This window comes from Schistocerca gregaria, chromosome 2 (assembly GCF_023897955.1).
Source record: "Schistocerca gregaria isolate iqSchGreg1 chromosome 2, iqSchGreg1.2, whole genome shotgun sequence".
In the NCBI taxonomy this organism is placed as follows: domain Eukaryota; kingdom Metazoa; phylum Arthropoda; class Insecta; order Orthoptera; family Acrididae; genus Schistocerca; species Schistocerca gregaria.
In genome coordinates this window covers 249716897-249739900 of record NC_064921.1, presented here as the reverse complement: position 1 = coordinate 249739900, position 23004 = coordinate 249716897, and the positions used below count along the sequence as shown (strand labels likewise).

At 43.3% G+C, this 23004-nt stretch overlaps 1 protein-coding gene across 2 annotated transcripts in view; it reads right to left on the bottom strand.

The window, feature by feature from the left end:
• The window catches only part of LOC126336787 (dehydrogenase/reductase SDR family member 11-like), a 136484-nt gene that overhangs the window by 18472 nt on the left and 95008 nt on the right, over window positions 1-23004 (bottom strand). The window contains exons 1-3 of one of the 2 annotated variants that reach the window (XM_050000808.1): window positions 22087-22252; window positions 15899-16061; window positions 1920-2049 (exon numbers count right to left, since the gene is read on the bottom strand). In XM_050000808.1, the coding sequence (XP_049856765.1) occupies window positions 1920-2049; window positions 15899-16061; window positions 22087-22224 (431 nt within the window). In that variant the 5' untranslated portion in view covers window positions 22225-22252. Of the gene's footprint in view, window positions 1-1919; window positions 2050-15898; window positions 16062-22086; window positions 22253-23004 lie in introns of those variants that run through there. The other variant, XM_050000809.1, reaches the window with a different exon arrangement.

The following is a 23004-nucleotide window of genomic DNA, read 5'->3' as shown; positions in this document are numbered from 1 at the left end:
GTTAAAGACTGCGATGGAGCTCCGTATGCCATGGCAAACTGGCTGACACTGACGGCTGCGGTGCACAAATGCTGCACAGCTAGCGCCATTCGACGGCCAACACCGCGGTTCCTGGTGTGTCCGCTGTGCCGTGCGTGTGATCATTGCTTGTACGGCCCTCTCGCAGTGTCCGGAGCAAGTATGGTGGTTCTGACACACCGGTGTCAATGTGTTCTTTTTTCCATTTCCAGGAGTGTATTTGCAATACAGAACAGTGTGTACCGTACAGTTCTCCAAGGATATCGATGCTGTTGACAGTCGCCCGAAATTTTTTTTGATATTCCTTATTTGTCTATTTCCATTTTGCTTATAGTGAACTCCAAGTTTAAACTAATTTTTCATCCTTCATACATCGTTTCTGAAACTATGCTACGATGAATCGCACTCTTCACGAGACTTTAATAGGTGATTAGTACATTTAATGTTATATTTTACTCTTATGTCGGCGACGAGGAATAGGAAAAGAAGGAAGAGAATGGTGTATTGTGTCTCGCCATAGTCTGTTTCATGAAGCTCTGAGGATGATGTCAATATTATCAGCATTTAGAACAATGCTGACTCTCGAGAAGAACACGACAAGTGCCACAGCCTAATTTCCCAGAAACTTTGGTCGGTGGAACAGAAATGAAATAAGCGAACACGTGTCTCGGATTACCTGCAGATACTCTACAGTTTCTGAGAAAACGATCGTCAAAGTTTTCAATGTAATTTCAATGGCTTATAGCGCGCCACTGGTGGCATCGCGGCTTCTCACTTCTGCGCCTCGTGACTGAAACCTGATCATTGTTTTTATTTATTTTGTTTTTCACTTTATTTTAGTATTTCACCCATATCTGTAGAAGATCATTACACGATGTTCCTTATCAAGTTAGAGAACAGAAGGGCGTTATATTAATTGTAAAATTACGACTTGGTTTCACAATAAGTGTCCTACTTTTATTACATAATATTTCTATGCATGGTATTTTCACGGTTACAATCTTTTTATATTCTCACCGTCTTATATTTAATTCTTATATCAATTCTTATGTTTTATTGTTATGTTTATTCTTCAGAAAGACTTGGTGCGTTCCTCGGATGACACTGAACGTAGAAACATTCAAAACATATAAATTCCGTACATCACGAGGATCGCTCAAAGGAGTGCTTGTCACAGCAACATTTCTTCATATGACTCTCTCTCGGGAAAGAAACGACGTCAACATTGCTGAAGATTTCATGCATTGGCAATAAATTCGCGGCAGACCATTCATAGCGGTTCATCTTTGCGAAAACTAGACCTTCCAATCGACTATGAAGTGCACTACAGGAATTTCAACGAAAACAGTTTCAAAAACGTTTTACATTAATTTACTGTTTTCCTTTTTAAATTCATTCTCCAGCCATACTATTAGTAGACGAATAAGGACAACTTTCGTGTAGTAGTCTTCTAAGAACATGGGTAAATAAATGAATAACAAAATTAAAAATAATAATCGAGTTTTCGAACACGAGGAGCAAAAAAGTGAATCCGCAACGCTGATCAATGTGTCATCACTGTGATTGGATTGTTTCCCCACAAAAATGCGTCTAAATTACACTGAAAACTTTGACCGTCGTTTTCTCAGAAACTATCAAATATCTAGTGATAACCTGAGACACGTATTCACTGTTTTGACCTCTCTTCCACTGAGCGAAGTTTCTGTGAAATCGGGTTATGGCACTTGCCGTGTTCTCCACGTCGGTAAGACACAGAGTAAGACCATGACATTACTGGGAATACAAATGAGATTATAATTTCAGATGGACTGTTAAATATGAGTGGTCTTCTGATGTAGATGAGCAGGCTACAGGACAAAAACAGTGGACTGACAAGTAGGTAAGAGAACTTTGCCCCCTACCTGCTGATGTGGATGATGAAGCCGTCGTCGACGCCCCGGCTCAGCATGTCCTGCACGGCCTCCCTGGTGCAGATGCTCAGACCCAACACGTTCACGTCCAGGATGCGCTTCCAATTTTCCGTCTTGCCAGCTGTTCAAATAGAAACAAGACCTTTTCAGTAGAGGAATATCGTCAACACGCATTTACACTGATCAGCCAAAAACTTATGACCACTAACCAACGCGACGCTGGATGCCGCCTGGTAACGTTGCGGGCACGTAATGCGGTAAAAAAGGTATGTAAAAACAGCAGACACGGACGGAGCATCACCCCAGCGAAGCTATGGGGTTGCAAATGGGGATATTCATTGAGATAAACGACTTTGACGAAGGTCAGATTATTACTACGCAGAGCCTGTGAACAAATATCTCGAAAACGGCGAAGCTGGTCGTATGTTCACGTGCTACTGTTGTGAGAAACTACGGAAAAGGTAGAAGGACAGTGAAACTACCACTAGGTATTAAATGTTTACACGTCCACGACTCTTCACAGCACTTGGGGTTCGGAGGCTCGTTTAGCCTGTAAGGTAAGACAGATGGTGATCTGTGCCGTCTCTGCCGAAAGAGCACAATGCTGATTCACTCACAAGTGTTTAGGAGCTCACCATTCAACGTACATTGTTGCACATAGAGCTCCACAGCAGACCACCCCTACGTATTCACACGTTGACCCAACGATATCGTCAACAACGATTGCAGTGGACACAGGACCAGCGGGATTCGACCGTCGAAACCTGTTAGTTCTTGAAGTGAATCACATTTTCGTTACACTAGGTCGACAGTCGTCTCCACGAACGAAGTCATCGAGCTGAACAGCAGCTCGAAACGTGCAGCGCTCGGCGGACGCAGGCTAGTGAAACCACTATAATGCTGAGGGAGACATTCTCTTGCGCTTATATGGGATCGACGGTATTAATCGAAGGTACACTGACAGCTGCGAATCACCTGCAACCTTTCATGCTTGATGTCTTCCCCGACGTGGATGTCATCTTTCAGCAGGATAATTTTCCGTGTCTCGGAGCCACCACCGTGCTACAGTGGTTTGAGGAACATTATCGTGAATTTGCACTGATGTCTCGGCGACAAAGTAGAACCCATAGGGGTCGCAATCGAGCGCCATTATCGCGTACGCGAATTACGCTAGGGCTACCATGCGTAGACATCTAATGCCTAATATTTTCCGAAATTTACCGACAGACTGTCGGATCCCTGATACGCAGAATCAGTGGTGGTATTTTGTTCCAAAGACTGACGAAAAACCTATTACGCAGGTGGTCATAAAGTTATGGATCTTCAGTGTACACTTGTTTGGTAAACTTAAGGAGGAAAGTACCTTTCGCATAATCTGTCACTGCCAAGTAACACAGCTCGATTGTAACTTGAACCATACATACACTCCTGGAAATGGAAAAAAGAACACATTGACACCGGTGTGTCAGACCCACCATACTTGCTCCGGACACTGCGAGAGGGCTGTACAAGCAATGATCACACGCACGGCACAGCGGACACACCAGGAACCGCGGTGTTGGCCGTCGAATGGCGCAGCATTTGTGCACCGCCGCCGTCAGTGTCAGCCAGTTTGCCGTGGCATACGGAGCTCCATCGCAGTCTTTAACACTGGTAGCATGCCGCGACAGCGTGGACGTGAACCGTATGTGCAGTTGACGGACTTTGAGCGAGGGCGTATAGTGGGCATGCGGGAGGCCGGGTGGGCGTACCGCCGAATTGTTCAACAAGTGGGGCGTGAGGTCTCCACAGTACATCGATGTTGTCGCCAGTGGTCGGCGGAAGGTGCACGTGCCCATCGACCTGGGAACGGACCGCAGCGACGCACGGATGCACGCCAAGACCGTAGGATCCTACGCAGTGCCGTAGGGGACCGCACCGCCACTTCCCAGCAAATTAGGGACACTGTTGCTCCTGGGGTATCGGCGAGGACCATTCGCAACCGTCTCCATGAAGCTGGGCTACGGTCCCGCACACCGTTAGGCCGTCTTCCGCTCACGCCCCAACATCGTGCAGCCCGCCTCCAGTGGTGTCGCGACAGGCGTGAATGGAGGGATGAATGGAGACGTGTCGTCTTCAGCGATGAGAGTCGCTTCTGCCTTGGTGCCAATGATGGTCGTATGCGTGTTTGGCGCCGTGCAGGTGAGCGCCACAATCAGGACTGCATACGACCGAGGTACACAGGGCCAACACCCGGCATCATGGTGTGGGGAGCGATCTCCTACACTGGCCGTATACCTCTGGTGATCGTCGAGGGGACACTGAATAGTGCACGGTACATCCAAACCGTCATCGAACCCATCGTTCTACCATTCCTAGACCGGCAAGGGAACTTGCTATTCCAACAGGACAATCCACGTCCGCATGTATCCCGTGCCACCCAACGTGCTCTAGAAGGTATAAGTCAACTACCCTGGCCAGCAAGATCTCCGGATCTGTCCCCCATTGAGCATGTTTGGGACTGGATGAAGAGTCGTCTCACGCGGTCTGCACGTCCAGCACGAACGCTGGTCCAACTGAGGCGCCAGGTGGAAATGGCATGGCAATCCGTTCCACAGGACTACATCCAGCATCTCTACGATCGTCTCCATGGGAGAATAGCAGCCTGCATTGGTGCGAAAGGTGGATATACACTGTACTAGCGCCGACATTGTGCATGCTCTGTTGCCTGTGTCTATGTGCCTGTGGTTCTGTGAGTGTGATCATGTGATGTATCTGACCCCAGGAATGTGTCAATAAAGTTTCCCCTTCCTGGGAAAATGAATTAACGGTGTTCTTATTTCAATTTCCAGGAGTGTATAAGGAACTGCTACATTATAGCACAGAAGGTAAGTGAAATAAATAAGGAATGAGACGAACAGATATGATACTATTATTCAAAAACATCGGTTACACTGAAGTCAGGACGATTCATAACGCTCCGCTTGACATTACAAAAGGGCAGGACATGATTTTTAATAGCATGTGTTATCACCGCGAACAGAAATGCATTCTCTGCAAGGTGCTTAAATGCTGGGCACTGGGTTTGTAAGGAGCTCTTGTAGTAGAGTGTTCCATTCCGACATCCGGGCAGTTGACAGTCGTTTGATGTTCGTTGGCGCCTGTGGACGTGCTGCAATTGCAGTGCGTCTTCCCGCAGCATCCCACACGTTCCCAAAGGGATTTGAGCTGGGCGAACGGACGGACCAGTCCATTTGCTGAATATCATCTAGTTTCAAGAGCTCTTTCTCCCGCGGTTTATTGTTTGGTCCCTCATTGTAATCCATCAAAATGTGGCACATGCGAATAGGACTCACGCAAGGAGGATTCCATACAAACTCGATGACGTATGTAGACAGCTCATCCATTTCGGGAATCTAGGATTTCTACTATTTTTGGCTGTTATCAACATCGATACTGGCAAGATATCGGACCAACGGATTCGAAAATTTCCAGAATAACTTAATTTAATGTATAAAATCCAATAACAAATGATAAAAGAAATATTTTTTCGTGTGATATAATTATAAATTAACACTTTTCTGATTTACCTTTAATTGTACTGCGAAACGTTGCTCCTCCCAAATTTCATAATTGTACATCAAGGGGAGGCACCGTAATAAGTGAATTTGCGAGTATCAAAATATGTGACATAAATGGCCGTATCTTTCGACTGCATTGACTCAGGGGCACAACATTTTTAAACCATCAAAGGACTATAGATCTCAGTATGTGACATAAAAGTCAATTTGATATGTCTCCCAGTTCCTGGGTAAAAGGGGTATAGAAAATGAAAAAAAAAAAATTCCCGCTCAGGAAGCAGCGCGTTAAGGCCCGTCAACACGAAACGATCTGTCTGCGCAAATGTCTCCGCACATCACATCTGCGCAGACAGATCGTTGCGTGTGGACAGAAGATTTGCACCAGCCTGAGATGTGTGCAAATCTAGATGTTGGAGTTGGAGGTTTGAGCGAAACCTCTCAAATCTGTGGGCTCAAACCACATCTGCGCAGACACGTTGGAGCGTGTGGACATGAGATCGCCGCAAATCTGGCGCGAAACAGCTGTTGGCTCAGTCTAGTGTTTGTATTTGTGCGCACAGGGCATTAAAATGGCTGATACTCGTCAGTGTTCTCGAGAGTTTGCTAGTGAATTCATTGAAATATGTAGAAAGTATCCATGTTTGTGGAAGATTAAAAGTAAAGAATATAGTGACCGAGACAAAAAGACAGCACCATACAATGCTCTAATTGAAAAATTGCGGGCGGTTGACGCCTCGGCAAACAGAGAAACAGTAATAAAAAAAATAATTCATTGCGAACTGTTTGCCGAAAAGAGTTATCCAAAGTTCAGAAATCTAGAAGATCTGGTGTAGGAGTAGATCAAGTATATCAGCCAACGTTATGGTATTTTGATCTGCTTCGCTTTCTTAAGGTTCGCCCTGCGAGTCTCGCAGTAAATTTACGTGAGAAAACTGCTTTAGCTTTAGCAGCCACTGTCTACACCATTTTGACCGCTTTCTCTGTTTACTGCGGTTGGTCCGAACGTTTTTTGCAACACAAGTTGCGAACACAGATCACAACAGAACTTCCCCCATTTCTATATTTCAAAATAACTGAATTAAATTTTTGACATTTACGGGGAGCGTAGTCGCTTGCCACTGATAGTTCTGTTCTACACCGACAGATGGCGGGCGATTAGTAGATTGGGGTTTGTGTTGTGTGAACACACCACATTTGCAGCGATCTTTTGCATGTACAGACATCTGCGCCGATGTCTGCGCAGACAGATCGTTGCGTGCGGACCGGGCTTTAGACTGCGCGGCTAGCCGGGCGGCCTTCCATAATGTGTGACATAAATTTCAGCATGACGCATCTCTCCATTGCTGAGAAAAAGGTTTTGAACAGTCTGACAGACAGACAGGCAGGCAGGTAGACTGACAGACAGACAAAAAAGTGATCCCATTAGGATTTCGTTTAGGTACAGAACCCTAAAAATGAATAAGGGCCGAGTGCGTCCCTAAAAAGACGCGTATGATGAAGTAGTAGTCACAATAATGTTAACTGGTGAGTGTACTGTGTTCAAAGATTTGAATGGCAGTGCGCCTCTGCGACATTATTCCTCCTCGCCCTATCATAACATATGGAGCACAAGAAAGGTCATGTTCGACAATGGTCCTGATTCTATTAAGCGTTCCCACCTCCCACATTAAGAGGGTACGTCCCAAATTTCTACTCAGAATATGTTCTCATCCCAGAAGAGCTCGTTACCCCATTCCTTGTTGGTCAATTCCCTATGCGCTTGGAAAATTCGCAAACGTCGCCGCCGATGTACGAGTGTTAACGGAACACAATGTCACGATCGTCAGAGAAAGAGACCACCACCGTGTAGTACCTCAGGGAAGTGCGAGATCGTGTACCTCTAGAGTTACGCGGGTGTAGACTAGCTAATTGGCCGCCCAGTACTGGTACGATGTAAGATGAATTTCTTGTACGGCTGAACGCTAGCAGACGAGCAAGAGTGCCATGGCAGTTCCAGCTAGGTGACCGGCATGGCACAATCCAGGTTCAAAGACGATCAGAGAAGGCAAAAATGGATAAATCCAAAAGCTGGGATTTTCGGCTGCTTTTACTCGCATACTCGTTGTGCATGAGGTGCATCAATAACGGCGGAGTGGCAGACAAGCTGCAAGATGGCATCTTACAGTTCTCTGAAAATCTCTTATAACTTGCTGTCAAGTACTGCAGCAAATCTGAATACATTTGCGATCTCAGAAAAGTGAGGCACATCCAGTTAGAGAGCATTTTTCAATGTTTTTAAAACTACAGAAGTTAATATTTCACAGTAACCAAACATTTTCGTAATGAACCTCTGAATTAGCAACTGTTAATCTCTTAAACGTAGTATTCTCCGCAATTACACAGAATATGAATACCATGAATACCTCATATCTTGACGTACTTGTGTAGTTATTTAATGAGCAGTTTACCTTTTTGCCAGTAACTTTATTTAAATGTTGCTTGCAAGTGTCATCAAAAGCTTCGCTAATTTAAAGGTGGTGAATCGCATATGTTAGTGGATACCACAACTGAATACAGAACCAAGAGACGCTTCTGTCAAGAAGTCATAAATAACTGGTTAAAAAAATGATAAATCTTTGTCATTTAACGTGAGTAGACTTGCGCAAGAATGATATCTATTTATGAACAAACCTTTATTTGGAAATACTGTGAATGGTCTGAGTGTGACTGAATATTTATTACATTTCTTTATTTAAATATTGCTCTAATATATTACTTTAGTCCAGTAAGTGGTCAAGTTGAATCAAATAATGTCTGTACAGCTTAAGAACGATGTACAGCATTTTTGGTGGAGGATGGCCTTCAGCCAATGGAAAAGCAGAAAAGAGGAACAAGAGAAACTTCTGTCAAGAAGGAATAAATAACTGTTATATAAATATTTAATGACAATTCATTGTCATTTAACGTGAGCACACTTGTACAAAAATACAATACTAGCTTATTCATTTATGAACAAACCTATATTTGTAATTTTGCGAATGAACTGAGTGTGGCGAAATATTTAAAAGCTAAGCTTTTTTATTTAAATATTGTTATAATATATTACTTTAGTCTGGGAAGTGGTCAGGCTGAGTCAGATCATGCATGTAGAACTTAAGAACTATATATTTTGGTAGGGACAGCCTTCAGACAATGGTAAAATGGACAGCAGTAGAACGCTAATGGAGTGAAATAGAGACTGGGACTTTTCGAATGAAGAGCTCAAGGGAGCGATTCTGGGCACTTGGAAATTCGTTATGAAAGAAGGCAGACCTGCTTATGATAATTGGTGACATCTGATCCAGTAGGTGACATTCTGGGCGGTGAATGGCGGCTAAAACACTCTAACGTTTGCAGAGACTTTATACTGTATTTCGAGAGGTCTTCATCCCGCTAACTTTTTCCGCTTGTATTACAGGACTGAGGACAGACTCTGTATAAATTTCTACTCGCCATATCGAATGTCTTAATTGATTAATCATCATGTTTAACAATGAACTGTTTTTAGCCGGTGAATGTTTCGTGTACTGTGATTACGAAATGGACTTAGTTTTCACGTATTTTCGATGACTACATAAATATGTGACTTTACTATCATTTCGTAATGCTTAAAATAACTTTACTGCATTTGATAAGGATATTTTCTGTTCTTATTTTTACTGCATATTGTAGGACCACTTATTTAAGATGTCCTTCATCGAATAAACATTGTTCAACATAATTCCCTTTTGCAGACGCCAATTACAGATGTTGAAATGGAACCCTTATTACAAAATTATTCATTTAACTTTTATTTTGTTTTTACGTGTATTTTATTAAATCGCAATTTAGTCAATGCATAGACTCTGACTGGTGGATCACAGCTACAGGTTGTAAAATGCAGCGAATTAGCTGCGTCGCAAGAAAGCAGACGTGCGCGGCTCAAACCTATGACTACATTGAGTTTTTTTTTTTTTTTTTTTTTTTTTTTTTTGTTAACAGACCGGTGCATACCTAAAGTACGAATAACCGCAGGTAAAGACGCAAATTGGTTTCTCCCTATCGGATGATGTTTAGAAGAGCAACTACACCTGCAGTGACCGTTAGGTACCACCGCACCTTGTTGCCCTCTTAACTGAGATCGCAGCTGCACGCCCCGTTTGACGTGGGACCCTTCTTGCCTGTTGTACAATTTAGCGGCCATCTACTGGTGTAGTTGATCGTCGACCACTACCTCTCTTTCAGGCAACACTGCTTGATTTTTGGAACGCTCGCAACGCACGTGAAACAGTACCGTGAGTAATACCATATTTCTGGGCAACACTCATCAGACTTCGCTTATCTTCCAGTTCCCCTATGATTCTTCCACCTGTTAAGATACCTATAGGATACTGGATTGTAAAGTCTACCCAGGAGCAGATACAGACTTAGTTCACAATTTAGTAGTATGAAGAGTAGGCTGACGTTTAAGAGATCAGTCAGGAAGAATCAATACGCAGTGAAGTGGGATACGAAAGTACTAAGAAATGAGAAGTTACGCCTGAAACTATTTCACGCTATAGCTACTGCGATAAGAAATAGCACAGTAGGAAGTGCAGTTGAAGAGGCAATTACAGAAGCTGCAAGAAAATATTTACAAAGAAGGTAAGTGTGAAGAAACAATGGGTATCAGAAGAAATACTTCAGTTAATAGACGAAAGAAGGAGTTAAAAAAACGTTCAGAGAAGTTCAGAAATACTGAAATACTAGTCACTCAGGAATGAAATAAATCGGAAGTGCAGGGAAGCTAGGGCGAAATGTGTACTTGAGAAACGTGAAGAAATCGAAAAAGAAATGACTGTCGAAAGGACGAATACAGAAAAGTCAAAAGAACCTTCGGTAAAATTAAAGGCAAGGTTGACAACATTAATAATGCAATGCGAATTCTGTCGTGAAATGCAGAGCAAGTAGGTGGAAAGAGTATACCTAAAACCTATATGATGGGGAAGACTTTGATGATGTGATTGAAGAAACAGGAAACGATATAGAAGAGACAGGGGATCCAGAATCAGAATGACAATTTAAAAGAGCTTAGGAAGAATCAGGATCAAATAAGGCAGAGTGGATAGATAATAGTCCATCAGAAGTTTTGAAATCGCTGAGGCAAGTGGCAATAAAACGACTATTCACATTGGTTTATAGAATGTTTGATATATCATCTGACCTTCGGAAAAACACCATCCACACAATGATGCCGAAGATTACAAGAGCTGACACGTGCGAGAATTATCGCACAATCAGCTTAACAACTAATGCTTCCAAGCTGCTGACAAGAATAACATACAGAAGACTCGAAAAGAAAATTGACGATGTGTTAGACAACGATCAGTTTGGCTTTATGAATGATAAAGGCACCAGAGACAGTTCTGAGGTTGCAGTTGATAATCAAAGCAAGATTAAGTAAAAATCAAGACACGCTTACTGGATCTGTCGACCTGGAAAGATCGTTCGACAATTTTAAATTTAAATGGAAGAAGACGTCCAAAAAATTTCTAAAAAAATACATAAAAGCCAAGAGGAAACTGTTAGAGTGGAAGACCAAGAACGAAGTTTACCGACTAAAACTGGTGGAAGACATGGATGTAGTCTTTCGCCACTAGCGTTCCATCTATACATAAAAAAAATGGTTCAAATGGCTCTGAGCACTATGGGACTTAACATCTATGGTCATCAGTCCCCTAGAACTTAGAACTACTTAAACCTAACTAACCTAAGGACAACACACAACACCCAGCCATCACGAGGCAGAGAAAATCCCTGACCCCGCCGGGAATCGAACCCGGGAATCCGGGTGCGGGAAGCGAGAACGCTATCGCACGACCATTAGATGCGGGCATCTATACATAGACGAAGCAATGACTTAAATAAAAGAAAACTTCAAGAGTGGAATTAAAATTCAAGGTGAATTGATATCAATTACAGATTCGTTGATGACGTTGCTGGCCACGAGAAGTCTCCTAATATTAAACGCAGACCTTAATTTGAGGAAGAAACTACTGAAAATGTACGTTTGGAGCTCAGCAATGTACACTAGTGAAACATGGACTGTCGGTAAACCAGAACAGAAGGGAATCGAAGCATTTGAGATGTGCTGCTACAGAAGAATGTTGAGAATTAGGTGGACTGACCGGGTAAGGAATGAGAAGGTTTTCCATAGAACCGACGAGAAAAGAATGTGTGAAAAACTTTGACGACAAGAAGAGACAGGATGAGATGACAAAACGGGAAATTTTCCATAGTACTAGAGGGGGCTGTAGACGGTAAAAACTGTAGAGGAAGCCAGAGATTGGAACATATCCAGCAAATAACTGACTAGGTCGGTTGCAAGTGCTATTCTGAGATGAAGAGTTTGGCACAAGAGAAGAATTCGTGACAGGCAGCATCAAATCAGTCAGAAGACTGATAACGGGAAAAGAAAAAATAATTAAATTCTGGTACATTAATAACCAGTGTAACCCCCAGAATGCTGAACGCAAGCGAGCAAACGTGCATGCATTGTGTTGTATGCATTGTGTTGCTTAGGTGCCAGATGTCAGTTTGTGGGATGAAGTTCCATGCGTGTTGCACTTGGTGCGGCAGTACGGGTACAGTTAATCCTGTTTGTGGTTGACTCTGGAGTTGTCGTTCGATGATGTACGATATGCGCTCGATTGAAGACATATCTGGCGTTCGAGCAGGCCAGAAAATATGTTGACTCTCTGTAGAGTATGTTTTTGTTACAACAACGGTATGTGGGCGAGCGTTATCCTGTTGGAAAGCACCTCCTGTAATGCTGTTCATGAATGACAGCACAACAGGTCGAAGCACCAGACTGACGTACAAATATGCAGTCAGGGTGCGTGGGATAACCACGGGGAATAGACCTACTGTCATACGAAATCACCCCTCAGACCACACCTCTAGGAGAGGTGAAGTGGGTCAATCAGACTGAATGGTTGGGTGCAGGTCTTGTACCAGCCTCGTTCTGGCTAACACACGGCCATCAGTGGCACCAAGGCACACCAGGCTTTCATTAGAAAACACAACAGATCTCCACGCTGCCCTCCAATGAGTTCTCGCTTGGCACCACTGAAGTGGCAAAAGGCGGTGGTTTGGCATCGGTGGAATGCACGCTACAGGACGTCTGGTTCAGAGATGTCCTTGAAACAAATATCTGTAACAGTTCGTTATGTCATTGTTGTGTCAAACATCAATGCTGCTACAAATGTAGTACGATGCGCCAACGCCAGACGCCGAAAACGATGGTTTGGCCACTGTAGTGCCACGTAGTCGTCCGAAGCCTAGTCTTGTGATCTTACACTAAAGGCAATTAAAACTGCTACACCACGAAGATGACGTGCTACGGACGCGAAATTTCACCGACTGGAAGAAGATGCTGTGATATACAAATCATTAGCTTTTTAAAGCATTCACACAAGGTTGGCGCCGGTGGCGACACCTACAACGTGCTGACAAGAGGAAAATTTTCAATCGATTTCTCAGACTTAAACGGCATAAGACCTTCGTTGCTTGGTGAAACGTTGTTGTGATGCCTCGTGTAAGAAGGAGAAATGCGTACCATCACGTTTCCGACTTTGATAAAGGTCGGATTGTAGCCTCTCGCGATTGCGGTTAATCGTATCGCGACATTGCTGCTCGCATTGGTCGATATCTAATGACTGTTAGCTGAATATGGAGTCGGTGGGTTCAGGTGGGTAATACGGAAAGCCGTGCTGGATCCCAACGGCCTCGTATCACTAGCTGTCGAAATGACAGGCATCTTAAGCGCACGGCTGTAACGGATCGTGCACCCACGTCTCGATCCCTAAGTCAACAGATGGGGACGTTTGCAAGACAACAGTTATCTGCACGAACAGTTCGACGACGTCTGCAGCAGCATGGACTATCAGCTCGGAGACCATGGCTGCCGTTACCCTTGACGCCGCATCACAGACAGGAGCGCCTACGATAGTGTACTCAACGACGAACCTGGGTGCACGAATAGCAAACCGTCATTTTTTCGAATGAATGCAGGTTCTGTTTACAGCATCGTAATGGTCGCATCCGTGTTTGGCGACATCGCGGTGAACGCACATTGGAAGCGTGTATTCGTCATCGCCATACTGTCGTATCACCCAGCCTGATGGTATGGGCTGCCATTGGTTACACGTCTCGGTCACCTCTTGTTCGTATTGACGGCGCTTTGAACAGTGGACGTTAGTTTCAGATGTGGTACGACCCGTGGCTCTACCCTTCATTTGATCCCTGCGAAGCCCTACATTTCAGCAGGATAATGCACGTCCGCGTGCTACAAGTCCTGTACGGGCCTTTCTGGATACAGAAAATGTTCGACTGCTGCCCTGACCAGAGCACATTCTCCAGATCTGTCACCAATTGAAAACGTCTAGTCAATGGTGGCCGAGCAACTGTCTCGTCACAATACGCCAGTCACTACTCTTGATGAATGTGGTATCGTGTTGAAGCTGCTTGCGCAGCTGTACCTGTACACGCCATCCAAGCTCTGTTTGACTCGATGCCCAGGAGTATCAAGGCCGTTATTACGGCCAGAGGCGGTTGTTCTGGGTGCTGATTTCTCAGGATCTATGCACCGAAATTGCGTGAAAATGTAAACACATGTCAGTACTAGTATGATATATTTGTCCAACGAATACCCGTTGATCATCTGCATTTCTTCTTGGTGTAGCAATTTTAATTTTCAGTAGTGTACATTATTACGAACTCCGTTCCAGCAGTCGTATATGGTGGATACTTTCCTGCCAAGTCTTTTTGCAGTATCGCAGAAGGAACATCCAACTTCTCGTAGCCCTTTTACACGACCTCGTTCAAACCCAGCGCCTTTTTCGTCTTAAAGGCATTCTTGTTTAACATCAACTCACCACATCCAATCTCAAAGGTACCTAACGCTAACGACCGTTACAGCATGTGTTTAAAACAAACCTGATTTGCATCTCCATAGTGGCACTACTACCACCACTCTTACGTGACTGGAAGGAGATTTGAATAGACCTCATCTCTCAACTGTAGGAACACACCTACCAACTTTCGTTTAGGTGGCACAACGTCTTTCCTGGTGTTGTAATTTTTTTCCGTCAGTGTACTTGTCAGGCCAACTGTCCAGTCCAGAATTCTCCGCGTAACTTTTTTCTGTGTGGTGCATCAAGCTGTATTATTCCTGGTTCTGTCAGGTTTTCTTTTAAAACACCGATTCCTTTTATTGGTTCAGTTTTAACTTCACGGAGACTTTTATTTCAGAAACCGTTAACTTAATTTGGTTGAGTCCTTTTCTTCTGATTTGTCCATAGAATTTTAGTCTACGTTTTTTTCAGTTCCGAATAAATATTGGTACACTTTTCAATTTATGTATTTGCTCTTGGTCTGTATGAACCATGTTTAATATAATTTAGACTTACAGTTTTCCTGGTAGCTTTTCTTTTTCTCTTTCGGATTTCTTCAATGTCCATCTGTCTGTTTAAAATGAGTGTCGCAGGCTCCATTAACAAACATCTTGTTTGATGAGTCTTTTATAGTGTCCCAGTTTCGTGTATTTTGAAATGAAAGTTTTGTTATGGATATTTCTTGAACCTAGTAAGCTATTTCCATTTTTTAACAGCGAATTTCGTAACCAGTCTTTTGCTGACCAGTTTTCTTATAAGAAAGTCTATCGATTTTCCCTTATTTAGCTTTTAGAATTCTGGGAGCCAATTTGTTACTACGCATGTGGTTTTTTTTTACGAGTAAAATGTTATTTGGAGCCGTAGTATTTATACTGTTTCTTTAAGAATGTGTATTTGTTTTTGTGCTGTTTGAACGTCATGTTTCATTTATTTACTTAAGTGCCGTTTCAGACGACTGCATAAACTAAATGCGTCATAAAAAAAGGAGAGTTCCCTTTTACTAATAAACTAACGGTCGTGTCGTGTTATTGCGCGACACTGTCTTGACAATCAACTGTGTTCTTACGCTGTAGGTTCCATCAAAACTGATGAAAGTAGTGTCAGTGGTTCAAAAATGGTTCTGAGCACTATGGGACTTAACTACTGTGGTCATCAGTCCCCTAGAACCTAGAACTACTTAAACCTAACTAACCTAAGGACATCACACACATCCATGCGCGAGGCAGGACTCGAACCTGCGACCGTAGCAGTCACGCGGTTCCGAACTGCGCGCCTAGAACCGCTAGACCACCGCTGCCGGCTAGTGTCAGTGGATGAACATTTTGCTACATATGTTTCTGTTGCGCTCCAACGGCAGACAACATCGGCGGATCTTCAACGATGCTTAACAGACTCATGCTTTTATCAGAATGAGTAAAAATTGCAAACATCATGCTGTATGGTCTCGTAAGAACTTTTCGGAAGACACTCGCATACTTACTCGTCAGATCGGCCTCAGTGATCACGCCAGCGTTGTTGATTAAGATGTCGACGCCGGATAGGTTTTGTTTGATCCACTTGAACGCTGCCAGCACGCTGTTCTCGTCTGCGACATCGCCCTGAATAGCGTGCAGTTTACCAGGGGCGTCCTTCAGCGCTAGTGCCTGTAAGAAAAGAAGCAAACAGCGGATGAAGCGCTGAGACTCACAGGATTCTAGCAGAGCCAGGGCCGCAAGGAACAGTGGTGTTCACGTTCCTCGGTAGGAAATCAGTAACGATTAAATGTCGTATGCATTCTTTTAGACAATGCTTAAAGTGAGTACTTTAATGAGAAAGTGCTTAAACGCTTCTTGCGATATGTCATACCTGAACGACTATCTGTTTTCACAACCAAATATATCTAAAGGGTGACAAGTAACAGCTGACATTGTAAAAAATACAATTAATTAGAAAAATATTGCTCAGTATAATGAAAAGACTTCTACTTGAGACAGTCTAATTACCTTCACTACACTTAGTGTTACGTGCAGCAATGTATAATGCCGCAAGTTAAAATCTGGCTTTCCTGCCTATCACCAAAGAAGAAAAGGGCTAGTTCACAAACAGCTCAACTAACGTCTCTGTACTTTGTGTTCCGTGCAATCATTAGAATTTGCAAACATCCACAAAGTGGAAATCGAAATCCAAAGTGAAAAATACGAGTTTCCATCTCTTTTCTCTTAGGACTCCACAGATTTAGGACTATTACTGATACCCTGACGTAGAGAAACGAAAGGAAAACAGTCGTCAGGTAACTACTTCGGTTTACAGATGTTTACATTTCCTGTCAGCAAGACAAGCTATTTGCAGTCGACGAAAATGTCATATAGGTTGCCCACTTATCGCAATGACAACTATAGTTCGTGGCGAAGAAGCAATGGCAAAATGTTAAGCAATAAATACAACTGCAATAGCGAGAAAGGAATGCTTCAATGAGCCACTGACTGGATGAAACCCAAAATATCAGTGACAAAGGTTGGACGAAGGTAAAATGTGTGGTAAAAATTACAACGGCCGTTGGGAAAACACAGCGGAAGAAATAAAGGAACTCTGTTATCCATTAAATAAAAGAAAACTATGGCACATAAGGAGCAGATTGCTGCGTGAGAAAGGGTTGCTGTTACAAAAGATGCTTTCTTGCATCGAATCTACAGGTTGAACTGACAAATAAGTTATTGGTACTGTACGATGAGAGCACATTTATGCATAATAAAACATAGATCACGGGGAAAATCCACTGGAAAAGATAGAGGTAACATTTTAAATGCAGCATCACTGAAGGGTGTTAAAAATGTAGAACACAGGTGACGTAATAATTGAACGCGTAGGGGAAAGAATTCACTTGGAAGGGAATCTAACAAGTTCGAAGGACACGTTTTAAAATTCGGAGTTGTACTTCCCCCACCATCCATGAAGATCATTTGCCTATGAATCTCCACATTGATGTACAATGTCAGTTTGCAGTATAGCAGCAAAGATGTCTGGAGAAGCAACACCATATCATCGACAATAATGGCCATCAGAGTCACAAGTCATAACTAAGTTATTATTTGGCATAAATCAAAATTTTGCTGGAAACAATACGTCATATTCTGTACTGACAGAGCTATATTTCCCAAAATAGAAGTTGCTGCTTTGTTCGTTCTTCCTTCATTCGTTATCGAAGTGTAAACTTAGAGTTTCAGTGAAGTGATTAAAACACGGGCAGAACTGACATGGGCAACATCTAAGAATACTACTTCATTTTCGGGACATCCACATTGTAGCAGTCCAACATTAAAGACCTCAGTTATCACGTATGAAATGTGATAAGAATAGGAATATGAACTTAGTAATGAAAACTTTGACACGCATATAAAGGATGTATTGTAGTGCAGAAAATTGGTTGTTGGCAACGAAGTAAAGACGGGTGGTGAAAGCCACTATTAAACGCTTAACATGGATGTTCCATGGGTACCTTGCTACTAGTCTCTTTGCTTCGTCGTATCAAGCGTCCCCTGTGCTTCCTGCAAATAAATTCAAAATTTTTTAATCACTTCACCGAAACTTTACATCTGCTCTCTTGGATACAGCCACACCTATTCCGTAACGGTGTGTGGACCTGGGAACAGACTTTGTCACAACAGCTGTTTCTTCCACTATGTGTGATAGCGTTGACGAAGACGGTACTGCATAAAGAAGGAGTCTGGTCACTGATCCACACGCGGTTCTTTCTTATGTTCTCGTCTTTAATAAACATGTTCTCATCTGCGGCAAATGATTATGTTGTTTGTATTGTAGTATGGGTTTCTTCCATGCGTTAGCGAGCGAAGTGTACTGTAATATGCCTAGAGAAAATGTTAGATTCTTCTTTGAAGGCACTCACATTACGCCAAGGAGGTTTGCAGTCGTCCGGAAGAACAGCTCTAACCGCTTCGACAGCCACACTTGATAGTGTGATCCATTGTTCTTACCTGTGTCAAACTATGCTCTTACAAACTCCTTTAAAGTCTTCAGTTTTAGTGTTACGTTTCCTTGGAGGCAGCGGCATCCTGACTTTAGCGCAACACGTAATCTAAAATCACCTCCTAGTTAGATCTCGAAAGAACACAGCTATCTCGGCCCATTAGTTTCCTAAATTGTAACTGCCGTTATTGCAGTCCTCATGTTGTCCAGTGTTCGCTCATCACTTCTCCATAGTACACATGTCGTGGTATTTATGTAGCTGAAAGTGCTTACTCACGTTGCCTTGAGATTCCTTTTGTGCTGGACGTCACATTTCGGAACTTTTCTTTCATCTTCATTAGTCTCACAATCATTATTCCTCACCAAAGTGCCTGTATGAGTTTTTGCACTTTGATGTGTGCATGTAATGTGCATGAAAACAACTCATCCTCTACTCTAGTTCCCTTATACTCACTCACAGCTGCCGCTGTAAGTGCGCTGCACTACCACACGCAGTAACAGCCTCTCTCTCATTAGGTACAGAGATACAAAAGAGCGAGGCTAGGCTACTACTGTGGCCTGCAGATGGCGTTACCACATGCACACGCACTTTAGAGGTGAGTGACATTAATAGCTGAGGTCAATCTAATTTTTCTAAACGGAGAGACATCGTCGGACGTAAAAGCAACTTCAAGCTTATCCCCAGGGATCGTTAAAGGACAGTTAATTTCCAGAATGTGTATAAATGACGTCGTGGAAATCGTCAGAAGTTCCATGCTGTTTTTCACGGCTGATTTTTTATGTCCAGAGAAGGCGAATCGCTACAAGAGCTTAGCGATATACAGGGAGGTGTGCAGGGGATCGACACTTGGCGCTGGAGTCTGAAGTTTATCCTCAATGTACACAAAAGCAACGTACTGAGTGTAAACACGCGGAAAGATCCGTAACTGTATGATTGCATGATTTCAGAACGAACACTGGAAGCAGTCAAGTCGATTAAATAATATGTGCCAGTACACGTCAGCATTGATTCAAAGAGGAACACCCACATAAAGCCAACCGCAGGTAAGGCAGATGATAGGCTGAGATATACTGAAAGGTGTAGTCCACCCACAAAGGAGGTAGCTTAGAAAATCTTTGATCAATATCCATACCTACGATATTGCAGTGCCTGTATTGTTGAGAAGAACGGTGCAATGTTCCTTCAGACATGCATGTATCTTCTTAGTAACACGGGCACTGAAAATTCATATTTTTCCGCCGACACCAAACAGCGACAACCAATTAAAATATCCTCCCTTGTACGGGAATTACATACTGTGTTCATGAATACAGACTGTGAGGCAGCAACGACGACATACAGAAGTTTGGGTCTAACTGTGAGTCGTTCACGGATAGCCAAAGTAGTTAAGGCGACCATTCTTGTAGAACGGAAAACCTGCATTCCTGTCCCGATCCTGCAAAACTTTCACTGTTGTAATTGCCTTATACAGCTGATGGTTGTTCATTTTCGGAACTGCAAATATGTTTGATGTAAGTATCTGTACCAGATAGGACTAATAGAGGAAATGAGGAAGGTCCAAAGAAGAGCAGCGTTTTCTCCACTAGTTGGTTCAATAAGCACGAAGGTGTCAGGAAGATGCTCAACCCACTAGTGACACATGTTGCAAGAGACGTGTATGCATCAAGGTGTGTTTTATTATTAAAATTCCGACAGTGTACGTTAGTAGTAGCACCAACTGACACATCGCTTGTCCCTAAAGATATTCCGTTTAAAGGCTCTGAAGCTAAAATTCAAGAGATCCGAGCTCACAAGGAGGCTTACGAACTATCTTCTTCACTCACACCATTCGCGACTGGAACAGGAAAGGGGTATCGTCCGGCAAAGAAAATAGGGTCGTTCGGGAGTATACGAGGTTTGTGAGAAAAGTAATGTGACTAACAACAGTGCGAGCAATCTGGCAACACTGCACTGTTCTCCTTGTGTAGACCAGTGTGTTCATCCCTTCCACTTGTATACACAGTCCGCATTTCAGCTTCCTACAGCCATCGTGTGATTTTTGTGTTTTGCGTTTTTATTTTGTGTGTGTGTGTGTGTGTGTGTGTGTGTGTGTGTGTGTGTGTGTGTGTGTGTGTGTTTCGAAAATGGAACAACAGAATTTATAGTAACGATAGTCCATCAAGTTCTATGTTAAACTTGGGGAATCTGCGAAGAGTTGAAACAGGCTTATAGGGAACATTCTTTATCAAAAGCACAAGTTCTTCACTGGCACAAATCTTTTTTGGAAGTCCGAGAACACGTTGAAGATGAACCTCGCTCAGGGAGATCTTCACTTTCAAAAACCGACGAATACGTGTGTGCTCTTGTGAGATGAGACCGATGTTTAACAGTAACCTGTTAAACACTTTTACCACACATCAAATTTTGATCAAAGATTTGCACTTGCGAAAGGCTTTTGCCAAAAAGGTACTGAGATACCTCACAACTGAGCAGGACAGTCAAAGAAATGTGTTTGCTAATCTTCTTGAAAAGTCTGCAATGACCACGAATGGTTCAGTCATTTGATCACAGGTGATGAGTCTTGGATTTTTTAGTACAGTCCTGAGACTAAGCGGCAAAGTGAGGAGTGGTACACTAAGACATCTGCTCGACCGAAAGCTCAAATGAGCCGATCAAGGATGAAAACAGTGCTTATTTGCTTCTTTGTCAGTAGAGATATCGGGCATAAGGAATTTGTTCCTCCAGGACAAACTGTCAACCAAGCGTTTTACGAAGATGTCCTCGAAAGACGCTGGAAAACGGCCAATTGAGTGAGACTGGACACTGCAGACAAGTGAACGCTGGATCATGACAATGTCCCATGGCATACGACCACTTCCATGACGGAATTTTCGATTTCAAAAAGCATACCTCCTGTTCCACAGCCCCCCTGTTCAACTGATCTGAGTCCTTGTGTCTTTTTTCTTCTCCCAGATTTGAAAAATATCTCCAAAGAAAAATGAAAGGAATGTGACCAGCATGTTAATGGCTCTACCACTTGAAGCTTCTCAGCGCTGCGAGCAAGAATGAGAACTACTACTCCACCGGTATGTAGCTGCCGAAGGGAACTATTTTGAAGGTAACAATATTGTCGTTTGAGATAAAAACTTTGGTAGATAAAAAAATCAGTCTCAATACTTTTCTTTACCTCGTAGATGTAGCTGTAGGCTCATCGTTAAATTTTAACTCCTTTTCCAGTCGTTTTTAGACTTTCGGAGTTGTCTCTTGAGTAAAAACCTGTACAAAATGGGAATAGGTCACTGGGACAAGTGCTGTGGTATTCTGGACAGCTGGCATGGAACTGGAAGGACTACGACATAGGAAAAAAAAAGGCTGTGAACACTATGGGACTTAACACCTGTGGTCATCAGTCCCCTAGAACTTAGTAGAACTACTTACACCTAACTAACCTAAGGGCATCACACACATCCATGCCCAAGGCAGGATTCGAACCTGCGACCATAGCGGTCACGCGGTTCCAGATGAAGCACAGGCCACACCGGCCGGCAGAGAAAATTGCCCATGAAACGAGAAGGAGCACATGCAGAACAAAGGAATGCCATTTTGCGTGTAATACGTAAGAAAGACCCTATGAGTGTCACGTAGTAGTTGAAAGAGAGAGAGTACAGAAAGAAATGGACTGAGTGGTTTGGTTACAGGAGGCGTGTTTTCCGGGAAACGCCCACCTTGACCCTGTCGACCCTCCTGGCCAGGCCGACGACGGTGAGGCCGTGTCTGAGCAGCGCCTGTGTGATGGCGGCGCCGATGCCGGAGCTGGCGCCAGTCACCAGCGCGACGCGGCCTGCGTACTTCTCGATGCCCATGCCTGCTGCTGTTGGCTGCCCTGATGCGACTGACTACCAAGGCCCGGCCCCACTCCCTTTATATAGGCGCGATCTCCAGCGTAGGGGAAAAGTGCTGCGTCACCATCATTCCCCTCCACAGCGACAACTCGAGCTCCACCCGGATACACCTTGACTGATAAAGAAGGCGGAGATCTGCACACTCCCTCTGGCACTATCTTATAGCCATTTACTTTGTCATCTCATTAATCTGTCGGATGATAGTCAAACAAGTAGCAAGTTCACGAACTAGCTGTGAAATACACAGTTTTGAACGTCAATAAAGTCCAAAAATTTAATTATCTCTGAGAAATGATTCAAACGACTGGAATGACAAACGAGCAAACAGTTAAGTCTCCATTAAAGTTGCTTTTTTTTTTAGTCATCAGTCTACTGACTGATTTTATGCACCCTGCAACGAATTGCGCCGCTGTAGCGCTTTTCGTAGAGTCTGTGGAGAAATCCGTTCTCTACATTATCAGTCAACCTAATTTTCAACATTCTCCTGAGCAATATACTTCAACGCTTTGATCTACTTCTGTTCCAGTGTTCCCACAGTCCATCATTCACTACCACAGGATGCAGTGCTCCAAACGTACATTCTTAGAAATTTCTTCCTCAAATGGAGACCTATCTTTCGTATTATTAGCTTTATTTTGGCCAGGAACGCCTTCTTCGCTAGTTTTGTTCTGCTTTTCATATCCTCCTCGCTTAGTCTGCCATGAGCCACTTTGCTTCAAAGCTGGGAGAATTTCATAACTT